Source organism: Brachyhypopomus gauderio, chromosome 11, assembly GCF_052324685.1.
Source record: "Brachyhypopomus gauderio isolate BG-103 chromosome 11, BGAUD_0.2, whole genome shotgun sequence".
In the NCBI taxonomy this organism is placed as follows: Eukaryota; Metazoa; Chordata; class Actinopteri; order Gymnotiformes; family Hypopomidae; genus Brachyhypopomus; species Brachyhypopomus gauderio.
Genome location: NC_135221.1, coordinates 6,928,047 through 6,955,232, shown reverse-complemented (window position 1 = coordinate 6,955,232; position 27,186 = coordinate 6,928,047). Strand labels below are relative to the sequence as shown.

At 44.4% G+C, this 27,186-nt stretch overlaps 2 protein-coding genes and 1 pseudogene across 12 annotated transcripts; all 3 read left to right on the top strand.

The window, feature by feature from the left end:
- The first annotated feature begins 187 nt into the window (after nucleotides 1-187).
- Nucleotides 188-4,158, top strand: LOC143526784 (disintegrin and metalloproteinase domain-containing protein 19-like). Its single transcript, XM_077021407.1, has 12 exons — nucleotides 188-327; nucleotides 746-923; nucleotides 1,019-1,108; nucleotides 1,231-1,583; nucleotides 1,669-1,882; nucleotides 2,151-2,228; nucleotides 2,635-2,743; nucleotides 2,902-3,037; nucleotides 3,131-3,221; nucleotides 3,359-3,592; nucleotides 3,789-3,877; nucleotides 3,964-4,158. The coding sequence occupies exons 1-12, from the start codon at nucleotides 224-226 to the stop codon at nucleotides 3,992-3,994; spliced, it is 1,707 nt and encodes a 568-aa protein (XP_076877522.1). The 5' UTR covers nucleotides 188-223; the 3' UTR covers nucleotides 3,995-4,158.
- A 2,548-nt stretch (nucleotides 4,159-6,706) lies between these two features.
- LOC143526780 (polyadenylate-binding protein 1A pseudogene) lies at nucleotides 6,707-8,773 on the top strand (annotated as a pseudogene).
- Nucleotides 8,774-10,136: 1,363 nt separating this feature from the next.
- Nucleotides 10,137-26,662, top strand: slc30a9 (solute carrier family 30 member 9). Of its 11 annotated transcripts, none has more exons than XM_077021394.1 (21): nucleotides 14,914-15,031; nucleotides 15,808-15,847; nucleotides 16,042-16,182; nucleotides 16,428-16,613; nucleotides 16,740-16,757; nucleotides 16,849-16,896; nucleotides 16,997-17,096; nucleotides 17,297-17,389; nucleotides 18,154-18,236; nucleotides 19,731-19,789; nucleotides 20,296-20,363; nucleotides 20,907-21,009; nucleotides 21,158-21,213; nucleotides 21,343-21,478; nucleotides 21,555-21,594; nucleotides 21,702-21,773; nucleotides 22,042-22,149; nucleotides 22,302-22,467; nucleotides 22,633-22,762; nucleotides 23,139-23,252; nucleotides 23,855-26,662. In XM_077021394.1, the coding sequence occupies exons 3-21, from the start codon at nucleotides 16,074-16,076 to the stop codon at nucleotides 23,897-23,899; spliced, it is 1,734 nt and encodes a 577-aa protein (XP_076877509.1). In that variant the 5' UTR covers nucleotides 14,914-15,031; nucleotides 15,808-15,847; nucleotides 16,042-16,073; the 3' UTR covers nucleotides 23,900-26,662. The 11 variants fall into 11 exon arrangements, 2 of the variants coding, with proteins under 2 accessions (XP_076877509.1, XP_076877510.1); XM_077021395.1 differs by having other exon boundaries at nucleotides 14,929-15,097; XR_013133955.1 differs by lacking the exons at nucleotides 16,042-16,182; nucleotides 16,428-16,613; nucleotides 16,740-16,757; ... (14 more) ...; nucleotides 23,139-23,252; nucleotides 23,855-26,662 and adding exons at nucleotides 10,137-10,217; nucleotides 10,467-10,605; nucleotides 10,682-10,735; ... (10 more) ...; nucleotides 13,423-13,474; nucleotides 13,658-13,896 and having other exon boundaries at nucleotides 14,055-15,097; nucleotides 15,808-15,848.
- Nucleotides 26,663-27,186: the final 524 nt, after the last annotated feature.

Below are 27,186 nucleotides of genomic sequence, written 5' to 3'. Positions count from 1 at the left end.
CAGAACTGAATTTTCCTGTGATATTGCAAGTAGAGTCACTAGAGGTTTATTTGGGTTCGGTGGAAGAACGGCACATGAAACTGCCGCAGGCATCATAAATCATCTCTGTGTCTACCCATTCATCCCTCCCTCTCTCTCTCTCTCTCTCTCTCTCTCTCTCTCTCTCTCTCTCTCTCTCTGTCTTCAGGATCACTCAGAAAGTGCCGTTGGGATAGCTGCCACCATGGCCCATGAGATGGGCCATAACTTTGGTATGAGCCATGACAGTGAAAGCTGCTGCCAGGCCCTGTCCGAGGACGGAGGCTGCATCATGGCTGCGTCTATGGGGTGAGACTACGGCCCCGGGGCAAAAGTGGCTCCGCACTGCCCCAGGTCCCCTTTAGCTGCACCAGTGTAGTGAGCGTGAGGGCAACATATCCCAGAAGGGTTTTACCAAACACTACAAGCTTAAACACTCATCTTATCTGGAAAAAAACCTAATTTGTAAATTGTCCCATGAGAACTTAGCAGATGCTCTAATGTTATACCTTTATACCTCTATACCTTCTTAATATAGTATAGACTGTACACCTTCTTAATATTGTCTATAGTATAGACAGTGTACTACTGACTGCACTGGATAATGAGACTCTGACACTGACTTTTGTAAAAGCTGCTTTAATAACTTGATTCTCCAAAATGTTATGTACTTATCTCGGATTCTTGTTTGCTCGATTGTTTCTTGTCTTATCTCACTCGCCCACAGGCACCCTTTCCCACGTGTATTTAACTCATGTAACCAGGCCGAGCTAAAGCGCTATCTGAGCTCTGGTGGGGGAAAGTGCCCGTTCAACCCCCCAAACACCAAGGCCATGTATGGAGGTCAACGCTGTGGTAATGGCTACCTAGAGGAGGGAGAGGAGTGTGACTGTGGAGAAGTAGAGGTAAGATCTCAAATGTCATGCTCATCACACTGTTTGCACCTCCATAGGTTTTTACATCAGGTTTTTACGTCTTTCTCTCTGTCTGCATGTTCTAGGAATGTTCCAGTCCATGTTGCAATGCTCATAACTGCACCCTGAAGGCAGGAGCTGAATGTGCCCATGGAGTGTGTTGTCAGGACTGCAAGGTTGTTTCCTCACTCCTCTTGTGTCAGCTCACTCACATCGTGCCACATGCAATCACTTCCTGTCACACTGACTGTGGTCTTCCTTGTCTCTCTCCACCTTTTGACCGATTTGCTCTCAAAAGCTGAAGAGTCCAGGTGTCCTGTGTCGCTCTATCTCAGGCACCTGTGATCTGCACGAGTACTGTGATGGGAAGTCAGAGGCGTGCCCTGCCAACTTCTACCTGGTGGACGGGAGCCTGTGTGCGCACGGGGCAGCGTACTGTTACACGGGCATTTTTCCTAAATCCCTCTGGAACTCCTTCAAGGTTTTCACAGAGAACATGGCTGTGAAGGTATTTGTTCGGCTCTCTCCTGGTGCCCTCACAGATGCTCAGCCTGCTCCGGATCTGTGCTTCACCAAGGTGAACGAGGCTGGTGATTCCTATGGAAACTGTGGCAAAGACCTGATGGGCAAATACAGGGGGTGCACAGAAAGGTGAGGATCTTCTCTCAGGGAAGGAGTCCAAATCGTGGCCACTGCAAAAGAGAAAGATGCATATTTACGCTGATTTTCATCTAAGGGATGCTAAATGTGGCAAGATTCAGTGTCTGAGCAGCGCCACCAAGCCCATTGAGGCCAACGCCGTGGCCATTGACACCACGATCCGCGAGGGCCGTCGACAGATCCTGTGTCGGGGAACACACGTGTACCGGCTGGACCAGGACGAGGAGAGCCAGGGTGATACGCTAGACCCAGGGCTCGTCATGACTGGAACCAAGTGCGGTGACAATGCGGTGAGTACCGGAGACACGTTGTTAAGTGTATAATGGGGGATGTGTCCTGCAGAAGCAATGCTAATAATTGTGCTAATGCATGAAATATAGTCAGAGCACATTAGTATTATGCACATGAGGTCATGCGAGCCAGACCAGTTAGCTTTAACTCACTGCATAGCAATTTTAAATTAATTTTTGTTGCAAGGCAAAATCAAGATGATAGATGCAGTAACCATGATTGTTACCAATAAGGTATATGATATCTTTAATATCCCTCTTGGAGCAGATTTGTTTTGATGGAGAGTGTCGCAATGTGTCCTTTCTCCGGGCGGATGAGTGCAACGCCAAGTGTCACGGCCATGGGGTGGGTGGTCCTCTCTGCCTCTCTTAGGGTAAAGTTAGCACCTGTTTAGCCCATGTGGGTGGCTTGACTTAACTGAGCCTGGTCACTTCCTGTCCTCCCATTAACCCATGGTGTTAATAATATCCACAATTATTAGTTTATTCCAAGGAGCTTGATGTGCCATCACACTGATAAACATGTACATTGCGTCTGGATAAGAATTTTTGCCAAATGCTGTAAATGTATACCACTATAGAGTCCTACAAACTAAATTCAGGTCATATGTTATCAAAGTGAAGCTGAACCACCTATGTCATTATATGGTAAAAGTCTCCAATAATGTTTATGTGGACTACGGTAAACAAAGGCCTGCGATGGTCTTATATCTGCTGGTTTAAGTGAGTTTGTGCGGTGTCTTCCTCTGTAGCTGTGCAACAACAATCACAACTGCCACTGTGACGCAGGCTGGGCACCACCATATTGTGAAGAAAAAGGCAGTGGGGGCAGTTTGGACAGCGGACCGGTGGTCCCCTACTGTAAGGAAAACCTGCCCGCACACACACAAAACACATAAGGGAATTCACCTGCACGTTCCTCTAAGCAAATACACTGATTTGTGTTGTCCTCTGTTCTTGTGTCCTTGAATTCTCTTAACTGAAAGTAGTGAACAGTGTATTTTTCTCTTTTGCTTCAGCCTTATTTCCCCTCCTGGCGCTCCTGCCTGTGTTTCTCTGCTTGGGATTGGCTGTTCTCTTCCTCTGCTGGTGCTACAGGAAGAAGCTCCATTCGCTTAAAAGTACCGTCCATCCTCCTCAGCGCATACATGTTAAGTAAGTCCTTCTGATTTAAATAATCTGTCCTCCTGATGTGCTGTTCAGCACAGGCTGACTTTATCACTTTATCTACTATGATTTGCATTTCAGTGCGGCTGCTTCACCGAAATCCAAAACTCCTACTGCTGATGTTCATGCGAGCTCGGCATTGCAGATAAAACAATCTGGCACAGATAAACCAGTAATGTCATATCTTGTATTTTTTAAATATATATAAATTAATATAATATGTAAATAAATATATATATATATTTGTGTTTTTATATATAAATATATATTTTGCAGCATGTTAATCTAAAAAAAAATTTCCCATGGCAGGAGAGCCAGCGGTCCAGTCCGTCTGGTCCACCCAGATCAAGGCATGCCAGTGTTCGGCCTACGGTCAAACCTCCACCAATTCCAGCATATGCACTGCACCAGCAGAGCCCTGTGCTCTCAGAGGCCACTTCTCAGCCCCGCCCATCTCCGCCGGTTGGCGCCAAACCCAGACCAAGCCCACCCAACAGACCTCCTCCACCCTGCCCCATTACCAAGACCTCTCACATCAAAGAGGTGAGGGCTGTAGATTGTCCTGTTTTAATCACAAGACACCCACCTTTCTCTATGTACAGCCTAGTGCTGATCATTGTGAGACGAATCTATCAAAATCTATCATCTATTGGAGCAAAAGCGCAACCAGTCAAGACTCAGGAGTGGTAATGAAAGTGGTAATGTAAGTAAAATCATTGTCTTGCTGATGTTTTTCCAGGAGGTGTCACAAAGAAAAGGGTCTGAAATATCACCAGGGCTAATACAGAAAGGGAAGTCCAATCTGTTGCCCCCTACTGGTCATACCAGGTAGTCAGCTGTATAATTAGGATAAAGAAGTGTCACCATTATAATGCCAAATACACTCATGTCCTCTGCTTTTTTTCTTTCTGCAGGTTTCAAAGTGAAATCTCTGGACAGAGCTGAAATTATGTGAAGCTCGTGAAATCAAAGGACCTTATGCTTCTGAGTACTCTTAAAATGAGAAACTGGAACCTGCAACATTCAGGCATGTACTTCTGGAGTGGCAACGGAGCCTTCCTAAGTCCAGCACCACGTCTGCCTAATACACTTGAAATCAGAAGTGTGATGTACTTGTGGCATTTTACTTTGTTTTGGTACTGTTTGAATAATCATGTGCCATATTTTTTTTATTTCACACCTATTTATTGCTAAGTGAGAACTTACAAGAGAAAAAGTTCCTTGATACGATCTTTAAATAAGAGCATGAAGGTATATCTTACATTAAGAACATGTCAAGTTTGGATTGCACGCAACAGTGAAAATCACACCACCTGCTGTGAAAACCACAAAATGACACAATGGCCTTTGTGCTTGGTATGTCAAGATGTGTAGTTATGCAAATTGAGACATCCTGATTCACAATTCAGTGATTTTGTGGCCACCATCTGTTCTTTTCTGTGCACACCTGCTCAAGTAATTGCATAGAATACAGAGTAAATTGACTACATCAAAAGAATATTTACAATTTGCTGGACACTGTATATAAATCTAGGTCATCAAATGACTAGTGGCTGCCGTATAATTCAAGTGAGATGAAATTTATTTTACTTTTCTGTCTGTCCACTCACAAGCCTCTTGGGAACACTTGATGAAATGCACCTTATATTGTGTACAAGGACGCCAAACCAGGGAATAAAACTAAATATGTACTGTACACTTAGATAGTGTTAAGACTAGTATAAATTATTGAGTGATGCCCTTTGAAGACTCAAAGGCACAACCAAAACGTACAGTCCTCTCAAAATGTACTGTAGGTGTATCATTCATCTAGGTCTGACACCAGAACAGATTCTGTATTACAACTAGAATTTGAAAAGAATGATGTGTGTGATATACTTAATGTATAGATTTAAATGGCTTATGCCCTAACAAAAGCAGGTAAATGTGTTTATCTGTAGTGATCTTACATAGGCTTTCTTACTTATACATTGAATTGAACTATTGAAATGACCTTTCTCTTTAAATATGTCATAGTTAATGCTATGAAAATCATGTATTTGTGCTGGAATAATGTGGACTCTCAGGTTTGAGTTAATAAGTAGGCATACTGATGCCTAAAACTGGGACCATACTGAGGAAACACACTGTGAATGGAATGATTATAGCTATTATAAGGCCAGATTTCCAGACCCAGTTTAAGCCTTATTCTAGACTAAAACTATTTGCAACACTGAGTCAACATCAGCACTTCAGTTTAGTCCAAGACTAGACTTAGTTGTTCATGAATCTGGCCTATAATTAAATGTCCAATATTTACAATGGTCCACATTGAAGTTTTTTGTTTGTTTATGTTTTTTGCACTTTGTTAGGCTGTGTGAATGCATCGTTTGTTAAGAATTACAGGAACTGCACTGAATCATCAGTTCTGATCCAATGCCATGAATGTAAAATTGACTTCTGCCAGCCTCTCAGGCGTCTTCTGCCAGCCAATAAAATAAGATTAGATATCACCGCACATTTTTATTTTGATCCATTTTTTACAATATGTTTATGTGATGCACTTCCATGTTCCCTTTGTCATGTTGAAAGTAGTTTGTGTCTTCAATTTTTGCCGGAAAGAAACATTGATACAGGAATGGTGGTTATAGGCATAAATAGAGTGATGGCTGAGTGAGGTTGCAGGAACACTGATCTGGTCAGTGATTACATGGCTAAACGTGATGTGGCTGCAGAAATACTGATCTGTGGTCAGTCATAATTAGACTGATTTATGAATGAAGGATGATGTAATAACGCTGATCAAGTCTGGCTAATAGGGTAATATGGCTGGAGTAAATTTAATAAAACTGACAAAAACTCAGTGATAAATGTGGCTACTATAATAATAATAATGAATGGGCTCAGTATGATTAGAAATAGTATATAAAGTTTAGGTGGGAAATAATTTTACAGGATCCGTGTGGTCAATTTCATATTCACGCCAAAATTCCAACATGAGAAATAAAACCATTTTTTGTTTGAGCAGATATCGATATGTGTATGTATTTGTGTATTTATGCAGGGTTGTCAACTTTTCAAGATCACTTGGAGTGAGATTTGAACCTGGGGGGGTGGCGAGTGTAAATTGTTGACGGGGGGGGGGGGGGGTGTAAAATGGACACAAATTAAGTATTATATTATCGCGATCGATCGATCGATCGACAGTGGTTGGCACCAGAGCGAACTAGTAACTCATTTAATCATAGATATGAATCAGAGGTAAATAAACTATGGACCATAGATTTTTTTTCGTCGTGAGAAATCGGAAGTGTGGCATGTGAGCGTGTGAAGACAGTCAAATGCGTGTATCTCACGCTCAATGCGTGAGAGTTGGCAACCCTGCAAATGTATATATTAAAAAAGCACTCACATACTGTCAAAAGAATATTTATGTTGGCCGAAACCCCGGCTGTTCTGAACGACCCCAACTGAACTGGATTTATGACGGAGACCCAGCACAGCAGCTAATCACGCGTTGCTGTGGCGCTAGACGCGTTAGCAACAGGCCCAACTAGAGAACGGCCGAGTTTCGACGTCTTGGTTGTTAGTTACCCATTATTATGTAGTGACGCTTTCTTTTAAAGACATTTTAAACGACGCAAGCATTTGAAAAATGTTAAGTCACTTTTAAAAATTGTAGCGGTTTGAATTGGCTGTGAAGTAGTATAGGTGGTCTACGAGCGTCGACCCTCGTAAATTCCTGAGAACTTGCTTCGACAAACTACTAGATTTACCGTGATGAACCCCAGCGCCCCTAGATTTCAGATGGCTTCGTTGTACGTCGGGGACCTCCACCACGACGTGACCGAGGCCATGCTGTTTGAGAAGTTCAGCCCCGCCGGAACCATCCTGTCCATTCGGGTGTGCCGGGACAAGATCACCCGGCGCTCACTGGGCTACGCCTACATTAACTACCAACAACCCGAGGACGCCGAGCGTGCGTTGGACACCGTGAACTTTGAAGTGATCAAGGGGAGACCTGTGCGCATCATGTGGTCTCAGCGCGACCCGTCGCTGAGGAAGAGTGGGGTGGGAAACGTCTTCATCAAGAACCTGGACAAGTCAATTGACAACATGGCCCTTTATGACACCTTGTCTGCTTTTGGCAACATCTTGTCCTGCAAGGTGGTTTGTGATGAGAACGGTTCAAAAGGGTACGGCTTTGTGCACTTTGAGACGCAGGAGGCAGCCGAGAGAGCCATTGAGAAATTGAACGGCATGTTGCTCAATGACAGAAAAGTGTTTATGGGGCGTTTCAAATCTCGCAAAGAGCGTGAGGCAGAGCGCGTGGCCAGGGCCAAGGAGTTCACCAATGTATACATCAAAAACTTTGGCGAAGACATGGATGATGAAAAACTGAAGGAGGTCTTCAGCAAATATGGCAACGCAATGAGCATCCGTGTTATGACCGACGACAGCGGCAAATCTAGAGGCTTCGGCTTTGTCAGCTTCAAGAGGCATGAGGATGCTCAGAAGGCCGTAGACGAGATGAACGGCAAGGAGCTCAACGGCAAGCTCATCTACGTAGGCCGCGCTCAGAAGAAAGTGGAGCGGCAGATGGAGCTGAAGCGGATGTTTGAGCAGGTGAAGCAGGACCGCATGAGCCGCTACCAGGGCGTTAATCTCTATGTGAAGAACCTGGACGACGGTATCGATGATGAACGCCTGCGCAAAGAGTTCTCACCCTTTGGAAACATCACCAGTGCCAAGGTGATGATGGACGGCGGCCGCTCCAAGGGCTTCGGCTTTGTGTGCTTCTCCTCGCCGGAGGAGGCCACCAAGGCGGTGACGGAGATGAACGGGCGCATCGTGGCCACCAAGCCGCTCTACGTGGCCCTGGCACAGCGCAAGGAGGAGAGGCAGGCCCACCTCACCAACCAGTACATGCAGCGTCTGGCCAGCGTGTGCGCCGTGCCCAACCACGTGCTCAACCCCTACCAGCACGCCCCGCCCTCCGGATACTTTATCACCGCCATTCCGCAGGCCCAGAACAGAACTGCGTACTACCCGACTAACCAGCTGGCCCAGCTCCAACCCAGTCCATGCTGGACCACGCAGGGCGTTAGACCTCAGCACTTCCAGAACACGCCTGCCACCGTGAGGCCGTTTGCGTCCAGACAACAGACGTTCGGCGCCGTCCGGCCGACCTCACAGGTGCCCCGCGTGATGTCCAGCCAGCGCGTCGCCCCGCAGACCGTGGGCCCTCGCGCGGCTCCGGTAGCCCCCACCTCCCCGGTGCGCGACGTGCCACAGTACAAATACGCAGCAGGTGTGTGCAACACCCAGCAGCACCTGAGCGGTCAGCCCCAGGTCTCCACGCAGCAGTCCGCCGTGTACGTGCAGGGCCAGGAGCCTCTGACGGCCTCCATGCTGGCGGCCGCCCCCCCGCAGGAGCAGGAGCAGATGCTGGGTGAGCGGCTGTTCCCTCTGATCCAGAACACGCACCCCACCCTGGCGGGCAAGATCACGGGTATGCTGCTGGAGATGGACAACTCTGAGCTGCTGCACATGCTCGAGTCGCCCGAGTCTTTGAGCTCCAAGGTCCATGAGGCCGTCGCAGTGCTCCAGGCTCACCAGGCTAAAGAAGCCGCTCAGAAAAGCGTGACCAACTCTGCCGGGGGTCACAAGCCTCTAGGCCCAGGGACAGGAAACTTACTTCACTGGGAGTGGGAGGGGAGGGGATTATAACATCCAGATGCTGTGCCAGCATTGTGAAGATTCCTGAACTGAATGTGCTTGCTCCAAAAAAAAAAAAAAAAAAAAAAGTTATTTAATGTTATATATATTTATTATTTATGTTGTAAAGGCAATTATTATTTATGTATTATTTATGTTGTGATACCTTTCATGTATCTCTGAATCCAGCTTGTAGATACTGTAAATAATAAGAATCGATGGATTTGGTGCATACATTACAAATCTTTATATTCATGATTATTAGTATTGTTGTGATCGATGAACTATTATGTAGAATAAGTTAATAAGTTAAAGTTTTAGTTAATAAACTGTTGTCAAATATTCATATTGCACAATTAAAATAGATGCAAATGAGTTCTTTGTTTATTTATTTGTTTCTGACATTTACATAGCATTGCATAGAATTCTAGGTCTTTGTAATCTCATTGGCTGAGCTCAGACTTCTGCATCCTCGGTCTATATAATTAGCCTTACACACTATAGATACACATGAAACTAACAAAAAACTCATGACATGCAGAAATCCGCTTGTAATTGCTACGAAACATCCCTGCATTCATGTGAGGAAATCATGATCAGCAGATGACTAGGCTGAAAACAAGAATGTAAACACACACACACACACACACACACATAGACATGAACACGCACACAGACGTACACAAATACCCATCATTACATGCAAATGAAAACGCTTCACTGAAGGATACATTAGACAGCTTGATGAGGTGAGTCTAGCAAACTTTAGAGTGGAATATAAGTCTATAAATCTTGTGAAGGATTTATCTGCGTTCTGACTATCACTTTTTACAGGGAAGCCTTTTAAAGAGGTGGTCTGGTGTTAAGATTACTATAGATTTTTAAGGTTAAGTCCATATAGAGATATGGGGGGGTGTGGCGAATGTAAAATGGTAAAATGGACACAAATTAAGTATTATATCGCGATCGATCGATCGCCAGTGGTCGGCACCAGAGCGAACTAGTAACTCATTGAATCAGAGGTAAATAAACTAGATTTTTTTTCGGCGTGAGAAATCGGATGTGTGGCGTGAGAGCGTGTGAAGACAGTCAAATGCGTGTGTCTCGTGCTCATTGTGTGAGAGTTGGCAACCCTGCTTATGTATTAGGTTATTTTAAACATGAAACCTCCTTCAAGCTCTGATGCTAGCTAATTTAGTTACAGTAATTACTTGGTTACAGTAATTATTTAGTTACAGTAAATACTTGGTTACAGTAATTATTTAGTTACAGTATATACTTGGTTACAGTAATTATTTAGTTACAGTCAGTGGTGTAGTCCTAAAGGGCGCGTCCCCCCGCGACCCCCCCCCCCCCTCCACTACACCCCTGGTTACAGTAATTAACAACCCACTAGTCCCCATTTACGGCACGTGCCCAGAGAGCTAGCTTATAACTAACGTATGATAAAATGACATCTAAACTGCAGCAGGTAGTTAAAACTAATTGGCCTTTTTTAAATTATGAATTCTTCTCACAGCACGATAAAACTGTGGTGGTAACCAACTTTCTAGCTACAGAGGGGGAGAGTTCTCTGTGTTAACGTTGACTGAGTGGGTTTCATGACTCGTTAGCTATCTAGCTAATCTTCTCTCTACTACTGAGGTGTGGCTCAACGTAGACATGCAGCAGTTGTGTTTAGTTTTTGGGAGAAACTGTGTCTGCGTTCACTTTCTTTCAGGTTATCAGGTTACTGATGGTTCTGACCCGTAATGATTGCACTGAGTCTAAACGTAGCAGTGCTCGTCCAGACGGCCGAGGGGGCTTGCTGGTTCTGCGGGTCCACAGCATGCAGGCTGTCAGACGACCAACGTACACCGGTCCGAGGAAGCAATTAAGGCAGTTACTTATTTGTTTACTTAATTAGATTGAGAAATCAATTTTGCTTGTTTACAGTTGCAGCTGCTGGTCCTTGGTGTTTCAGAATGTCAGAGGAACATGTCCAGAATGGCAGGTTTTTTTTATTAAGCCTAGCAACTTATTTTTAAGAGTTGTGTAACACAAAAAGGCGCATTTTGAAAGTTGACTATTAATAATCTGTATTGTTTTTATTTGTTTTGCCTTTTTTAGAGGCTACAGCGAGACTTTCTTCCAGTATCTATTTTTGTGACTGTCCTTGTGAAGAAGACCTTCAAATGTTCTCAAACATCTTTGGGCCTTTGCATTTTGTTTGCTCGTTCCAGGTTTGTATGTCTAGTCATCAATCACAAAGAAAATGTATTTTAACCCAGCATGAGTGTATGTGTGATGCAGATCCATCAGATTAATTTGGTTTCTTATAGGACGACCAGGACAAGCAGGAAACGGAGGCCGCTACTGCAACATTTCTTCAAAGACTCAGTCTTGTTAATGCTAAGGTAAGGTCAGGGACTGGTCATTCTAAACACAGTAGTTTTAACATGACTTCTGGCTAACCACACTAGTGAAACTGGGTTTCAATCATTCTTTATCTAATATAGGTCACGATTGTCTTCAAAGTCAGGGATAAAGAACACTCACACAGCCAAGTATTCAGGTCAAATTAAATGGCAGTCACCCTTGTTGTTCCATAGTCTCACTGTGCTACCAGCTAATTATTGCAATTTTTTCCCTTATAGAGCCAAGAATAGACTTTCACTTATGGATCATGCCATTTCCATGGACAGTACCATATTTTCCCAGTTAGTCCTTATTTCTATAAAAACCACATGGCACAGTTTGGAATTTTATTCACCTAATACAGTTTTCACATATTTTTGATAATCACAAAGTCAGGCTATTAATAATTGATTAACTTAAAACACTGAAGATCAAACCTTGCTATCTGTGATACTTTTCTCCAAAGGACTCCGTTCACCATGGCATGCCTCCCTACATGTACGAGAATGCACCCTGTTTTGGGGGAGAGAGTGGCTCTCCTACTGCCTTCTGAAGTCATGGAGGCAGGGTTGTGTGGAGAGTTGAGTATGGCTACCCTGGCCACCCTCAGGCCCTGTATGGACCAGTACCCTAACTGGCCAACTCGACTTTCACATATACACATATCCTTTGTAATGTAAAGATAACTGTCACTGGCAGAGTGTATTTTTTAGATACAGTTATGGCATCCCTCAGTTTTGGGGTGTGCATAATTATGTTGTGCTAATGAGCACATACTGTTACAGCAGCCTTGTTAATTTGATATGACTGAATTGAGGCATATATAACATATATAATTGAGGCATATAACAATAACAAGGGTATTATATCTTCTCTCCACTACATTATCTTACTACAATGATGGTGATGTCATCTTATGTCATGTCTTAATGAGCAAATGAACTTGCTTTGCCTCGACTTGTGAGCAGTTGTACCTTAACATCCGTGTCACGTGTTGGTGTACAGTCCCAGTGGTGTTCCTCTGAAGAGAGGAGAAGGGGCGACCCAGCTGAGCTTCCTCCACAGCCTGGCTGACTCCCCGGCCTGGGCGGAGCTGGGGCTGGCTCGAGTCCGCCACGCAGAGTCGCAAAGCGGTCAGGGTAATATACGTACAGGGTTCGGTTTGAGGGGGAACACTAAGGAAGGCCATCTCCTCAGTAACACACAAAAAAAAAAATCAACAATCCCCTTTGTAAAAGGTGTTTAGTTCATGTGATGCTCAAAGTATGTGGCTTTTTTTGTCTATCTAGGATCTGTGTCCTGTGAGGTGGAGTTTTCTGTAGACGATGAGGACGACACTCAACCGCAGGGGAGGCGGGTTGAGCCTGAGCACACCGTGCAGCAGACTGTCATGCTTTTCCTTCTCTTCGAGTACAGAGACCCCTTCCACTCCCAGCTCTCTGACGTCATCGGTACGGTTCAGATCAGTGAGTCCTGCTGCAGCGGCTAGACCCAGTTCATCCTGCATTTGTAATGCTTCCTGGGTCTGTAGTTTACCTGCAGTGGATTTTCGTTTGTTGTAACCACTGTCTGTTTTACCTTTTACATTATATTAAGGGAGTGAAGAAACTTTAGAGAGATGTTTGGACAAGGTGCTTTGGTACAATGATGACAAAGTAAGATCAGCCCTGCAGTCGTTACTGAAAAGTGCCCTCAGGGGATTTCTAAAAAGAAACAAGGCAAGACGTTTTGACACCATTCATTTAATTTAACTTCATATATTCTCACAGCTCACAGCTGCATTTGGCTTCATTGTGTTTGAGTGTGTGCCTGCATATGATTGTGTGTATAGTCCCAAGAGAGGCTTCAGTCTGCCATGTCGGTGATTCTGAGCTCTGTGAAGAGTATTGTGAGCAGCAGTAGCAGTGTCGATTTTCGCACCGCCTGTCTGACTACCATGAAGGTACACTTCATGTGGCTGTTGAAATCAAATCTGACAGATAGTACATAGTCAGCCTTAAGCTTGTCCAAAACATTATCGTATGTGTCTGTTTTAGGTGCAGAGCAGCTATGACCTGTCTTTCCCCTTACATCAAAAACTTCAGAGAGTCATAAATGGGCGATTTGTTTCCAGAAGCAGATGTACTTCTGAAAAGGTTTTTTTGCTGCCTAAACACTACATTTACCTTCTTGTACTGTTTGTGAATTGTTTGTGTTAGAAAAGGCGAGATGATGGTTATGCCAATCAAATGTGCTACATTTGTTTGTGATTTGCATATTTTCTGATTTCCTTCTGCTAGGCTTCAGAGACGATTATGTCTGAGTGGAACAGCCATGAGGAACCTGAAAATGGCAAGTGACGTTTCCCCTGTACTTGTGTATGGTCCAACAGTAGCAACAGCACACTGCACACTATGTAATTTTACATGACTTACAGTAACAGTGTATTCAACCGTTGTCCCATCGTAATCATTCGTTATGGCCATCGCTATTTATTAAACTCAGGCAGTTTTGTCTGTATGTTTGGCTATCCAGGGCTTCCAAGCAAAAGAACGCACGAAGAAGAGGAGGAGGAGGAGGAGACACCGTCGTGCTCCAAAAGGCAGTGCTCAGAGTTCACCGCTGGGGACTCGGATGCCTTTGAGAGCAACATTTGGGAGACTCTGGACAACCAGATGCAATGGTCACAAGAAACCCAGAGGGAGCTTGTCGACATTGGCTTAGCAGAGTCGTCAACCCCTTCCTTAAGCAATACTGAGTTGAAAAAACAACAGGTGAACAATGAGAAGTTATGATTATGATGCATGGCACTTGCATTCCTTAAATCTAAAGCTAGGAATATTATCCATTATGATTTTTTTGTCAGTAGTTGCAGTTCTGTCTTCAGTTATATTTTTGTTCAAGTGACTGTATGCTACCCTTGTTTGTTTAGGTTGACAGAGAATGGCTTCAGGAGATTGAAAATCTGTCTGAGTGGGATTAAAACTGTCAGGACTGAAGATTTGGGTTACCAAAATTGTTTGTTCATTAAACATGTTTCTGTTAGTAGAAAATATTTTAGTAGGTATTTTAAAAGGCTTTTTTACTGGTTATTTTATTACAATACTGTAGATTGTTTTGTTATTTTTGTTTTCCAACATTATAATTTGGGTTTTATTTTGTTGTCCTAACATGTTAGAAATTAACTATTTAACATTCATGAGTTTGCACTGATAGCATACATGTAGTTTCAATTATTGCCACACCGTGGCGCCAACGTAACGGCCTTTACTGTGATAACGATTTAGGCCCATCTGTTTCAGCGAAAGGTTAAGGTTAAAACAAGCGTAAAGATTTAAGTTGTTTTATTTGAGAGTGTGCAGAAACATGCTTGTTAGCGCAAATATTTCACATGATGTTAACTTCTCCTTAAGAATAACATTGAACTCAAAGTCAGAACTGAATTTTCCTGTGATATTGCAAGTAGAGTCACTAGAGGTTTATTTGGGTTCGATGGAAGAACGGCACATCAAACCGGTCCTGATCCACCTGTAGTCAAACGTACTCTTGTTTTGGTGGACGTCATTTTAAAGGTATCTGAGGGCGTAAATTACTATACGATCTGCAGTACTGTTCCGTGAAGCCCGTGTGTGTGTAACATTTTGGTTATTTTGTCTGGGTTAATTTTTTAATTAATCAGTAACTTTAATATGAGACTTTAGATAATCTAGCCGTAGTGAAAAATGAAACAAGCTGACTTCATTCCCATGCTCTCGCGAGATTTGGGGCATGACTTCGTTCCCACGATCTCGCGAGATTTGGGCCACTTGCGCCTTGAATGTTTTCATGAGTTGAGCGAAGCGCGTCTGAGCTGATGGTCCGCCACATGAGATGGATTAAGATGTGCGGATGACAAACTGTTACCTAAAGGTAAACACTCCCAGCATTTATTGCGACGGGGACCTAGCTAGACGCGTTTTCTCCTGCGACTATGAAGTGAGTAGCTAGGCAAATGTCACATTACTCACTATTAGCCAGCTAGCCGGGCGCTAGCTTAGCTTAGCATGTCACCCACCCACTAGTTGGGTCAGACACACCGCCTGTTTTCATCATTTATATAATTAACTACATTTATTTCTCTCATTCACCAGACATGTGTAGCCATGTCTATAAGTGTGCTATCCTAGCTTGAGGGCTAACCTACGTTAGGTGTCTAAATTAACGGTGCTACACTGAGACCTGACAGGAGTGTTGATGCCTCAGCGTCCGGATTCGTTAATAATCACCAAGTCACTGTATTTGAGTATTTGAGCTACTGATGTTCCTCTACAGGCGAACCTTTACCTCCACAGCGCCTAACAACACCTCTGTACTTCCGGTTTCGGTTCCATCTGGACTACCCGAGCCAGCTCAGCCAGCCCCAAACACTGACTGAGTCCTGATTTATTTCTGAAGAACATCTAGCGGCATTAAGCTGTCCTGCGAAGGCAGTTAACTATCTTATATTGACAAACCTCTTCTAATGAATCTACATTAACGTATTCTACAGCTGAGGTAGCTGAGCAAGTCTAGTGAAGTGTAAACACACCTACTGTCAGACATGGAGTAGGCAGTAAATAAAGCATGTTATGGGTGTAACGGTGTGGAGTCATTTGTGTGTCTATAGTCGTTTCACTGTCATATCAGAAATCTTTTCTGTTTTTCAGAATGCCTAGAAGGGTTAGGCACATCGTTTCTACGATTTAGGTAACTGCGATTGTCTCAACTGACCTACAGTTCACTACACACCACATTTATTTTTATCGTCATATATTATCACAGTAACCGTTGGACTCCTTCCGTTCCTTTCCGCGACATTTCCAAGCATCTTACCAACTGCCCCTTATTCACACTGCCGTGCACTGTCTGCTCTACATAAAGGGTGTAATGTGACTCCACAGGACGTTTCCTCGTCGCCTTTGCCACCTCGAGCATGTTCCCCTGCCTGGCGCACAGACCATCGCAGCTCTTCTGCAGGCTCTACCTGCAACAGCGAGCCCATCTGTGTCAGTTACCAATCCGGGAAACGTGGTCATGCTGCGGTAATCTGCTCGATCATTTTACACTATTGGATTATAGTGACACTGGATTATATCCAGATAATTTACAAATGGATTTCTTATAATAAATAAACTCATTTGGATTGATAGTATGTGTTTACTATTCAAACTGACCTCAAACCACAGAGAATATTTGCATGCTACATAAGGCTTTTGAAAGAGGAACGTACACAGATGTGTTTGTGGTACTGGATTTGAGATTGGAACCTTTGGATGTCTGTGTGCAGGTAAAATTAGGCAAAATGGGGTTAAGGACCACAGCCTGAGGTTATGTTTCCCTGACCATCGAGGCGCCTCTTTCACATGGGCACAGGTTCAGTACTCTTCTACTGATGGCAGCAGTAAAAGTGGATCGGCAACACCACCAGGTCCTGACAAAGTCCTCACTGCCAAGGCCTCCAAAGAATCGTCTGGTACTTGTATTATTGGTGCTTGCCTTGGACAAAGCCCATTGGCTACTGAGTCTTTTATCGAGCTCTTGATTGGTTCCTTTAAGAGATGGAGATGATTTCTAATGGTTGTCTTTCCCCCCTCTGTAGTCGCTGCTGATCTCTCTGGTGAGCAGTTCTTCTCGACATATATGATCATGTAACTGGAAAAACAAACTACACAGCTAAACTTTATTTCTCATTTTATGATTTTTTTAAGATCCAAAACATCAGGCTCTGGTGAAAGTAGATGCCATTCAAGTGAAAGGTAACACCTCCCTCCATCCATGCCTGAGGGTTCACGTGCTGCCTGTGGGCTGTGTGCTGGGGCAGGTGGGCTGACCCGCTGTGTCTCCTGGGGTTTTCAGTCAGGGCTGTGCTGAAGAAGAGAGAATATGGGAGCAGATACACCCAGAACAATTTCATCACTGCGGTCAGAGCCATGAACGAATTTTGCCTCAAGCCCAGGTAGGTGTTATTTAGTTATTTTCCCAGGAGGATCGCTTCAGTACAAGCTTGAGATAATGTTATTCATACTGTTGCAGTACCTGAGAGATGTTGCAGAAGGCCATTTTTCTCCTCATATGCTGACATGTTACTTATAAGTCTGTGTGTGTGTGTGTGTGTGTGTGTGTGTGTGTGTGTGTGTGTGTGTGTGTGTGTTTCAGTGACCTGGAGCAACTGAGGAAGATCCGCCGGCGTAGCCCTCACGATGACACAGAGGCCTTTACCGTCTTCCTGCGCTCAGATGTGGAGGCCAAGTATGTGCCGCTACACCCCCGCTAAACTACACCACTGCAACCCCCACCCGCTAAACCACACCACCACACCACTACACCCCCGCTAAACTACACCACTGCAACCCCCACCCGCTAAACCACACCGCTACACCCTCGCTAAACTACACCACTGCAACCCTCACCCGCTAAACCACACCACTACACCCTCGCTAAACTACACCACTGCAACCCTCACCCGCTAAACCACACCGCTACACCCCCGCTAATCCACACCGCTACACCGTCGCTAAACTACACCACTGCAACCCCCACTCGCTAAACCACACCACTACACTGCCCCTTAACCACACCACTACACCCCCGCTAAACCCTCGCTAAACGACACCACTGCAACCCCCACTCGCTAAACCACACCACTACACTGCCGCTTAACCACACCACTACACCCCCGCTAAACCCTCGCTAAACCACACCACTGCAACCCTCACCCGCTAAACCACACCGCTACCACACCGCTACACCCCCGCTAAGTCACACCGCTACACCCCCGCTAAACCACACCACTACACCCCCGCTAAACCACACCGCTGAAACCCCCACCGGCTAAACCACACCGCTGCCCCCCGCTAAACCACACCGCTGCAACCCCCACCCCCTAAACCACACCGCTACACCCCCGCTAAACCACACCGCTCCAGTTCTTCGCCCCCATGCCGTGCTGTGTCCGGTCTGTGGTTCACAGTTGTCAGGTCAGCTGAGACTGTATTTCTGCTTGTGGCTGTTAGGGCCCTGGATGTGTGGGGCAGTACGGAGGCTCTTGCACGAGAGAGGAAACACAGAAAAGAGGTGGAGAGGGAGTACCAGGAAAGTAGGTGGCCAATACGTTCTCTTAATGTGCTCTGACTGACTGATGTGTTGCTGCTGTGAGGGAGTAAAGAATGTATGGATCTAGTCTCACAGTGTCACTAACATTCACTGTGTTTAGGGGGTTACGAGGCTCTGGAGCACTCCTCTAGACACACTACTCACAAAAAGTTAGGGGTGTTTGGGGTGAAATTTCAGGATGAACCTAAAATGCACTCTGACCTTCACAAGTGAACTTAATGCGACCTCTAAATTTTTGAATTCACATAGCCAGTTGTCCAATGTTTCAGTACTTTTTGCACAACTTGTTATTCTCTAACAAGGTGCTTAACGGCAAAATTGATCCATGAGTCAACTAATACATTTCCTGGTTCAATTAAAACTGGAATTTAAACAGTCCTTCTCATCATGCTGTTCACATTTTGACATCATGAGTCCAAGACAACAGCAAACAATTGTTCAACAGTACCTGACGCCTTGATCTTCAAACTGGATATACTCAGACAGAAGTGGCCATTGAGCTTAGAGTGTCACAGAGTATCATCAGCAGGTTGCAACAGAGATACAGAGAGACTAGAAGTGGTCCTTTAGCCACATCCCAAAGGACTTGCCATCGTCTTGCATATGCCAGGGAGCATTTACGCTGGACGAGGGACCGATGGGCCTCAGTGCTGTTCACTGATGAAGATCGATTCACACTGAGCAGAAATGGTGGCCGGCAACAATGTTGGAAACATCAAGGAGAACGCTACGCATCAACCACTGTTGTCACCAGATGAGCCTTTGGTGGTGGTGGTGGTGGTGGTGGTGGTGGTGGTGTTGTTATAGTGTGGGCAGGTGTGTCTAGTCAATACAGAACTGCCCTACACGGAATGATACAGTGACAAGCCCACACTACATGAATAACAGCATTAATCTAGTCATTGTGCCTCTGCATGAACAACACAGGCCTGATTTTGTCTTCATGAACAACAATGCTAGGGTACCTCAAATGAAGTGGCCTGCGCTTTCTCCAGACCTGAATCCCATAGAAAACCTATGGAATTAGCTGAGTCACTGTGTAGATGCTCGTAACTCTGTACCCCAGAACCTCAATGACCTGAGGGCTCTTCAAGAAGCGTGGTATACCATGTCTCAGCAGTCAATAAGTCGACTTGAGAACATAATGAGACATTGTTGTTAAGCTGTAATTGATGTTCATGACAAGTTATTGAGACATTGATGTTTTTTGTTGAGGTAAGCCCACCACTGTTGTTGGCTTTTGTTTCAATAAATTGCTTGAGATGAGGAAATAGCCATTGCATGCTTCTACTTAAATGCCCATTTGTGAGCTTTTTACATGTTCCATAAATATCCCCCGAAGGCCAAAAATCCCTAACTTTTTGTGAGTAGTGTTTTAAATCAAAATAGAACATGTTGTCAAAAGTACATCTTGGATCTAAAACTTTATTCTAATTAAAAATCACTCTTATTCCTTCTCTCTTCTTCTTATCATTAGATGTATTCAGAAATCAACAGTTGTTGAAGGAGTACAAAGACTTCTGGGGAAACACAAAGGTTAGTGTGAATGTTTGTGTTTAAATATTCTTTGCTTCCCAGAAGCCATTTCCTAATGTTAAAACTGAGGTGAAACCTTGTTCTAATGTTAAAACTGAGGTGAAGCCATTTCCTAATGTTAAAACGGAGTTGAAGCCATGTCTTAATATTAAAACTGAGGTGAAGGAAGTTGTGACAACCCCGATTATTTGGCAATAAGTTTACACAAGCTGGCAACTTATTGTGTAGTAACACAAAAAAGACTTTCAATGAATTAATGAAAGTTTCATTTTCAATGAAAAATACGTTTTCTTCTAGAAGATTCACTGCCCTTCTTTAATGTTTTTCACACATACACTTAAGTCTTACAGACAAGGGTGATGTACCCATTTTAAATCAGGTGTACAGACTGCCCACACTAGCACGGCTCACTGCATTCAGGAATGACCTGACCTGTTACATTAAGCAAAGTATTGGTCCACTTTGTTGTCAAGGAAGCGGTTGAGTGTGTGTTCCTTTCCCAACAGCCCCGGTCAGGCAAGAGGGCAACATTTTTCCAGGGGCCAGGAAAGGTGGTGATGGTAGCTATATGCATGTGAGTGTTCTAACCTCCCCGAACGATTCCTGTTTCTCCCCGACAACAAGCCACTTCCATATCACTGCACATTTACTGAAACAGTCAAGATTTACTGAAAATGTAATCTTGTTCTGTAGAGTTCAGGAGCTGGGGCACATTCCTTAAGGAGCGCTATGAATTCTCCATGTATGATGAATGGGTCAGCATGACCAGACTGAGTGACTATGTGCTGTTTATTAAGTTAAAGAGAAATTAAGTTATAAAACATGTGCACTGTGTTGACATTAGGGACCCTCCAGGGCTACGTTTTTTTTTCTTCTTCTCTCAAACGTCTGTTCCAGCAGACCCAGAGCAACCAGGCTCTGATTGTTACCAGGTTTGTGTTACTAGGGAATAATATATCTCAGAGTGTTCTGCAAATGATGGTGAACGTTTTGGTTGTGAGCTGAGAAGAAGGGTCCTACTTTGATAATGTTAGCTGTGTCATGTCTTTCTTGCTGCTGCGCTGAAGTGTAATGTTAAGAGGAACATTTGTGCGTATGTTTTGTTGTCCATATTCAGAAATGGACTGAATTTCTTCTTCAAACTCCTGGCATGGATTCATACTGGATCAGCCAGTATGTTCTCAGAGATGATCCACTCCCTGGCCGATACAGCAAACCAGGTTTGAAACATCTACACATTTCTCCATCTCCTCTTCAGGGGTGTTGGGTGTGCTGTACCAGTTCAACCAGTAATGACTCTATTACTAGTGTTTTGTGGATTCATTAGCATGTGCGTCGTGTCTGTGTCGTCCTCTCTCCGCCCTGCAGGGTCTGCTCGCCCTGGGCATCGTTCAGTCCGTGCGCAACCCAGACCCCATCCACCCGTAAGACCTCAGTCTCCTCAGCGCTCACACACACTCTCGAGGCCTGAGTGGCCTTCTGGCTGCAGTGTTTGATTGCACCATACTAGAGAAGAGTTGCTCAGTTCCCTTGTTTTTTTCTCCCGCTCAAAGGTACGGCTTCACCAACATGCGCTACATCTCCTCCCTCATCAGCGGAGTGGGCATTTTCATGATGGGTGCCGGCCTCTCCTGGTACCATGGCATTATGGGACTTTTGCAGCCTGCACCAATTGAATCGCTGCTCTGGGTCAGTACATTTACATGTACAGAGGAATGTGAACGTTGCCGCTGCAGTGTGTCTTATGTCTGTGCTCGTGTTGCAGGCCTACTGTATTTTAGCTGGATCTCTGGTTTCTGAAGGAGGTAATGGTTCATCTTTTTAAATGTCATGCTTGGCAGGGTTACTTTGTAACCTTCTGTGAGGAAAAATGTCATTTCAATTGTACATTCTTATATGGGTCTTCTCTCAGCAACACTGCTAGTGGCCATTAACGAGATCAAGAAGAGCGCTCACAAGCACGGAGCTTCCTTCTACGAATACGGTACAAACGACCAATTAAATCATGCAAGTGAAATGTTAGATGCAATGATCACCTCATGGAAATGTAATGTAACAAACTCACTCACTGTTAGTAAGGAGTAAATCCACCACTAGGTGGCACTATTGGAGAATAATACAACAGGGATACTCAGTGGTGTTTCACAGCTGTGACATTGTGTGTCCTTGTTAAACATTGAGTTGAATTATATTTGACTCTGCAAATCTATACGGATGTGCTGAACGTGTGTGTGTGTGTGTGTGTGTTTCAGTAATGCAGAGCCGTGACCCCAGCACCAACGTGGTCCTGCTGGAGGATACCGCAGCGGTTCTGGGCGTGATGCTTGCTGCTGGCTGTATGGGCTTGACCTCGCTCACAGGTCCATCACACACACCACACGTCTGCTCTTTCCTCCACACATCCTCTCCTCCTGGGGTCAGCAGCATTTGCAAATCCGAAAGGCATCAGAGCGCGCGTGGCGTCCCCTCAGCACCTCAGGGCTGTGTAGTGACACCCCTCCAAACCCCGCAGGTAACCCGTACTACGACAGCCTGGGCTCCCTAGGCGTGGGCACGCTGCTGGGCACGGTCTCCGCATTCCTCATCTACACCAACACGCAGGCTCTCCTGGGTCGGTCCATCCAGGCCGAGCATTTGCAAAAGCTAACGGAGCTGCTGGAGAGTGACCCTGCCGTCAGGTGAGCCGCCTTCGGCCCGAGGCTCGTGTGTGTGTGTGTGTATGTGTGTGTATGTGTGTGTGTGTGTATGTGTGTGTGTATGTGTGTGTGTGTGTGGGTGTGTGGGTGTGTGTGGGTGTGTGTGGAGATGACGCTGGTGTGTGAGCCACTGCGTTGTGTCCTCAGGGCGATCCATGATGTGAAGGCCACAGACATGGGGCTGAGTAAGGTGCGTTTCAAGGCGGAGGTGGACTTCGACGGGCGGGTGGTCACGCGCTCCTACCTGGAAAAGCAGGACATCGAGCAGATCCTCACCGTACGTACAGAGCCGTACGAATGGCTGTGTCATTCCCCTCTGCACTCTTCCTGATGTGGGCCGGTACCAGAGCTGTGGGCTTGGGTGCCGACTTCAGTTATAAGTAATTCATAACTTGGTGTCATTCGTGTTTGCCATGTTCTTGGCTATAAGCAGTGCACACAACAGATTGTTGAAGTCACTTCTGTTTGTGGTAAAATAATGAGTTTGAACTAGTAATGTTTCTGGATAGATGTTGTCTTGGTTTCTTATGGAATTGTTATGGAATTATAGAGATGTTGAACTGTGTAAGTAGCAAAGCAGCTGTGTGATATTGTTTGTTGGGGTGTGTATAGGTGTGTCTATATGTGTTTGTATGTCTGTTTCTGCATTGCAGGATATTCAGCAGGTGAAGACACCAGAGGAGCTGGAGGCCTTTATGTTGAAGCACGGGGAGAACATTATAGACACCCTGGGAGCAGAGGTAGACCGTCTGGAGAAAGAGCTGAAGGTATAAGAATCTCTCTCTAACACACACACACACACACACACACACACACACACACACACACACACACAATAATCAGTGAACACTATGCACATGATAAGTACCTTCTGCCAGTTCCTGCAGTAATCATTCAGGATGCTGTGTTGGAAAACCACGTCCATCTACACAGAGCCTCTATGTCAGTATTCCCTTTAGACAGCACACACACAAACCGCATGCACAAATACTTGCAGACAGGAGACATCATGCACACAAATACTTCCAGACAGCAGGCAGAGTCTGCTGCAACGTTTAAGATATTCAAATATACAGAGCTGTATTTTGATTGTGAGAGGGTAGTTAGGGATCATATTTCAGAGTGTGTCTCGGGTAAAGGCCTTTTTGTCATATATGACTGGAATGCATCCAGAAATAACACCAGCATGTTTTATTGTGAAATTGTGTGCAAAAATCATTCATCGCTGGGTGCAGCAGTAATCCTCACCCAAGCTTAAATCTGCTAAAGCGTATTTGTTGCTGCAGTGCTCCGAGTATAATCTAAGACCTCCAAGGCTGCTAATGCTCAAAGTTCTTACTTTTGACACGGTCCCTCTTTGTTAAACCAGCAACGCAATCCGGAGGTGCGGCACGTGGATCTGGAGATCCTCTGAGGGGGGGTGAACCCGGCGGGGGGCAGAGGAGGGCAGGAAAGCTGAGGCAGCATGGAAGGAGGCGCCGACGGTTCTGTCCTCTGGACCGGGCCAGTTCTGGCTGGATCAGATGAAGACATACCCTTCAGCAGGCCTGCGTATTCCAAGCACTCCCCGGAGCAGCCCGTCGGCCCAAGAGGGAGGAACCGCAGAAGGTCATCAGCTAGATGTAAAAGAGTGGGAGAGGAGAACGTGCAGGAGGTGCAGGAGGTGCTGGAGGTCTGTTCTGAGCTTTGTTGGTGAGCCAGCGTTCACAAACTGAGCTCACATTAATGTACACTAGTGCTGATGTCACATCACCTCATTCATGTCTATTATTTATATAGTGTTTAGTAAGGTGTGAATTCCAAAAGCTCATCCCAAAACTCCGAAATGGTAGATTGTTAGATAGACACATGTCCCATTATATAATCAAAACAGGTTTACTTGGTTCTTCAATCAGAAATAAAAACATAATCTATTGGATAGCCTTACCTTTGGGTAAAGTTCTCTGAGAGTGGACTCTAATATTCACCTCATGAATATTGTACTGTCATATAATGTACTTTTGAATCACTAAACAAGGTGCTGTCTGTAGGTCTTTGTCATTATGAGAGTCCTGTCTTTGGACCAGGCAAAGACCACATTCTCCAGTTCGATGTACCTCCGAGCAACAAAATGTGTTCGCTTCATTATGCTGGATGGTATGGAGTACACGGACAAGTACATGTTGCAAAATCTTTGAAGACTTGGGGGGGAAAAATTTTTTTTTGTCTTTTTGAAAGCTTTTGCTTTTATAGAGTATATAGGCAGTTACACATTTTCCTTCGAGTTCTGATGAGAATTGAAGATTCATAGCTGTCTCACTGAAAGAGATGTACCAGTTCGTTAGGCAATTATTTTATGAAGATGAAAGCTACCATATGATTGGTAGTTTTATGACAAGATTGGTGTTTTTGGCTTCTGAGCTAATAGGATATATGGAGAGATGATGTATTTTCAGATGAAATGACAATGTACCACAAGCTGCTTTGAACGAGTCAAGTCAACGTTGGTATTATTATTATTATTATTATTATTATTAATAAACATTTCTAACAGGTGTCCATTGTAAATTTGCTTTGCAGTTTAACATGTCATTGTTCCTGCTGATTTAAATTCCTCCTCCTCCACTTTAGCCCTTCTGACTATCATCTGTCATCACATGGAATAGTGAGCCTAGCCCAGCACTGTTGGGGTTTCTGCTCTGGTACAGTCTTTATGTACACGCCACGTATTGAAGCAACCTACAGAGTCACAAAAAAGGGAGTCTTGAATAAAAAAAAAAGTAAAATGTCTACAGAGAGAATAATGTAGCCATTCCTGAGATGATATGTTGTCTATCTCAACACCGATAGAAACACTTGATGCCGGATGAAGTAGCATGTTGAGTGTACAGCTGAAATAATCGTGGTAGTGCTTTGTGTCCAGAAAACACAGGTTTACCACACACACTTCACCCTGCTAACGCCGACATGATCCTGACAGTTTCTGTTGTGATTACAAATTAAAGGTTCCGCTGCGTGTGCCCATCTGTCATGGTGTGTTTGGACTAAGGGGCTTCATTGTTATTCATTATTATCAATTAATTAATCGATTAGTTGTGACTCTTCGTTAACAATTTCGCTTTCTCGGTGGATCTGGTAATTTATTATCGGAAAGGGTTTCTGAAAGGTTATTTTAAAATGCTTATCAAATCTCATAATGCATTTTTTTGTTCATTATGGCCCCCTAAAGGACGCTGAATAAATTGAATCTAATTTATTGAATCATATTCGTCACATAATTGTCATCTTTACCTGTCCCTGATATGTTCAGAATAACGTTCACATTTGTTTACTTTCTTTGACGATCACAAACAATGTAGCTATATAAATCTGAGACGGCGCTATAACGGCTGAATCATTGGTCAACCGAACCATCAACTGATGTTACTTACATTTGGATTGGTTCAGATATCTCTCCGTTAGGAGAAACACCATGGGAGCTCCAACCCTGCATGAAGAGACGCATGGATCCGTCTTTCATGAGACTCGGGGAGACTACATGGACCGCAGGGGATGAACGTCCAAAATTGCGGTCTTTTTTTGTCTGTTTTTTCGGAAAACAGCATACATTTTGCAGCCGTTTTTTGCTCGACACAACGGAATACATTTGATTTAACATCTAGGGATGCGGTTAATGAAACGGGGGGACACCCTAAAGATGTGGCGGTCTCCATGAAGGCGGCTGGCGCGCCGGATCCACTGCAGCGTTTGGCCGTCCGCGTCCTCCCACCACAATGGAGACGATTAGCTGCTAGCTACCAGTCAAGAGACACACATCAGGTTCTTTGACATGACACGCTTTATATTGTCGCGAAAGATTGAGGAGAAGAGTGTGTTGCCCTGTTATCTCATAATAAAACAGTAGGGTGTTTTTTCGTTTTCTTTTTGCTTCGTAAATTAGTGTTCGGTTTTACGAAATTGCGATGAATTTGTTCTTCACATTTGTAAAAATGTGTCTCAAAAATGTCTCAGCCATGAATGACTCAATGTGAAGCGACAGAGCCGCAGTAAAATAGCTTTAGTCCGTATTTTAAATCCGTCGTCCTCTGCTTGCATGTTTAAAACATCTATCTGACCTAACGTATCTGATACTTAAGTGCAATTTCCACATATGTTATCCTGACTATCTTTATATAGTAAACAGCTGACCATAACTTGATTGCATTTTGCTAAAATATTGTTATTCATTGTAAACTCGTTTTGTGTGAATGTTGTTGTGTGTGTGTGTGTGTGTGTGTGTGTGTGTGTGTGTGTGTGTGTGTGTGTGTGTCATTCGGTTCACACAGACAGACACTGGAAAATTGGTTTGTGATAGCTCTGTGTGTGTGTACACACACTCACACAAAGCTATCACATAAAATAATTTTCTAGTGTGTGTGTGTCTGTGTGAACCGAATGACATTGAGGATCTTTTAACAAGATATCTGCCAAGGGGTGAGATATATTAGGTAGCATGTGAACAGTCCTTGAAGTTGATGTGTTGGTAGAAGGAAAAAAAAAAGTCTTGGTGACTTTGACAAGGGTCAAATTGTCATGGCTGGATGACAGGGTCATATTATCTGCAAAACAGCAGGTCTTGTGGGCTTGTCCTGACATACAGTGCTTAGTACATACCAAAAGTGGTCTAAGGAAGGACAACCAGTGTCAGGGTCATGAGCACTGAGTACGGCAGACCGACTGGTC